General features: G+C 44.7%; 1 protein-coding gene across 1 annotated transcript; it reads left to right on the top strand.

The window, feature by feature from the left end:
* The first annotated feature begins 6 nt into the window (after positions 1 to 6).
* On the top strand, positions 7 to 1,500 carry LOC109509824 (carnitine O-acetyltransferase-like). Its single transcript, XM_019859680.1, has 4 exons — positions 7 to 116; positions 218 to 280; positions 586 to 723; positions 944 to 1,500. The coding sequence occupies exons 1-4, from the start codon at positions 27 to 29 to the stop codon at positions 1,145 to 1,147; spliced, it is 495 nt and encodes a 164-aa protein (XP_019715239.1). The 5' UTR covers positions 7 to 26; the 3' UTR covers positions 1,148 to 1,500.
* Positions 1,501 to 1,829: the final 329 nt, after the last annotated feature.

Below are 1,829 nucleotides of genomic sequence, written 5' to 3'. Positions count from 1 at the left end.
CCACCTGCGACATCGCCTCTCAGAGGATGTTTCGGAAAGGAAGGACCGATTACATCCGTTCACCTTCGAGCCAGATGCTGAAATTCATCCTCGCCTTCGTCGATCCGTCCGTGTCGGTGAGCAAACGGGGCGTGTTTCATTTCAAACGCTTCTCTTGTGGGAAAACTGTTCGGATTGTCATGAGGGCATTTTTCGCTTCTTTTGTCTTGCGCTGCAGCGTGAAGCCAAGCTCCAGCTGTTGACAGAAGCTATTGACGCCTACTCTGCTCTGACGAACCAGGTAACCAAGCTATTGAAAAATAGTCAATCAATGATAATTCTAATACAGTGGTACACTGACGTACAAGTGGCCTAATTTATGGGGTTTGGAGCCATTATTATTATTTATGAATGCCATACCACATTCGCCAATCCACTTTAAGTGAGTCATTGGTCAGGTAAAATGGTCAAACACACAAAATGAGAACACTCACATCAACTGACTTAAGTTACGAGCTTGGGCACGGACCAAATTCGACCTTTAGGTCAAGGTTGCACTTCTGCATCTGTGACTTGCAAAATTTCCCTACTTGGACTCTATTGCAGGTACTTAAAGGACACGGCATTGACCGCCACCTGCTGGGGCTCAAGTTACAGGCCATCGAAGAAGGACTGAGCGTGCCCAAAATCTTCATGGATACTGCCTATGGTCTGGCTACTCATTGGAAACTCCGAACGGGGCAGGTGCGGACATGTTTGTCAAAGTATTTTTGATTGCTTGCCATGCGGTTGACAAGTAACCAGTCCAGAGTATATCTCGGCTGCTACAGTACATTGCTAGCATGACTTATCCAAGTTATCGGGTTGTTAATGTATTTTGGGGGAATGTACAATCATTTAAGGCATAGGAGGTGATAAACTTATGATGACGCGATGGTCACGGTCACTGTCTTTTCCCCCTTAGGTGCCCGCAAACACAGACAGCGTGATGTGTTTCGGTCCCCTGGTCCCTGATGGTTACGCCATATGTTACAACCCACAGTCTGACCACGTCCACTTTTCGATAACTGCCTTCAACTGCTGCGAGGAGACAAATGCAGAAACGCTGGGCGTCGCCGTGAGGGAGACGCTATGCCAACTGCACGAGCTACTGGAGCCTACTGTGTAGAGCTGCGGCAGACTAAGAGCATTCCAGTTTTCACTCCTCTTCATTCATACAGCAAACTTACAAAAGTGTTTATGAAGGGCTATTGTAGATTTTTTATTTGTGTATTTTTCACCTTCACAGGTGGACACATTTCACTTTACGCGAAAAGAAATCATGTCGACACTTCAGCATTAATTACCGCTATAGCGTTTGTATATACAGGAAGATTCGCTGTAACCACCGTCAATACAGATTTTGTAGGTCATTTGGTGTGGTTGTGAAGGACCAAAATTTGGAAAAGACATGTTGATGGTAACAAATGGTGCTGTTCCTTGAATTATACTAGTGTGGCCCACTGTGTTGGGCATGTTTGTCCACACCTTGCTTATTTGGTTAATAAAGCTCAAGTTATTGCTCATTATTGAGGTGATCGTCGTTTGACCCACAGTCCCTGTTGTAGTTCATCAAAGTATTTGATGGGAGTTTGGTCAGGGCTCTCAAATTCGTCTAGACCAAACTTCCAAGTTTTACAAACTCATCCAACTCAAAGTTCTGAACAGTATTCACAGCAGACGACTAAGACGTTGAGGGTATGATGTAGTAATCGCCATGCCACAATTGTGATCGATCATCTGATCTATCCGTTTCTTGACAAGCTGTACTGCGAATGATTACTCCATTAAAACATCAACCAGTAAAACAA

Source organism: Hippocampus comes, unplaced genomic scaffold (assembly GCF_001891065.2).
Source record: "Hippocampus comes isolate QL1 unplaced genomic scaffold, H_comes_QL1_v1.1 C17051085, whole genome shotgun sequence".
NCBI classification, from domain to species: domain Eukaryota; kingdom Metazoa; phylum Chordata; class Actinopteri; order Syngnathiformes; family Syngnathidae; genus Hippocampus; species Hippocampus comes.
The sequence above is the reverse complement of the archived record's forward strand: the minus strand, read 5'-3'. Positions and strand labels throughout refer to the sequence as shown.

Excerpts from the sequence above, each read along its gene's own strand:
- LOC109509824 (XM_019859680.1), top strand. The coding sequence starts at position 27 with ATGTTTCGGAAAGGAAGGACCGATTACATCCGTTCACCTTCGAGCCAG. Across the intron at positions 117-217 it reads TCGTCGATCCGTCCGTGTCG|CGTGAAGCCAAGCTCCAGCT; the intron begins GTGAGCAAACGG and ends CTTGCGCTGCAG. Across the intron at positions 281-585 it reads ACTCTGCTCTGACGAACCAG|GTACTTAAAGGACACGGCAT; the intron begins GTAACCAAGCTA and ends ACTCTATTGCAG.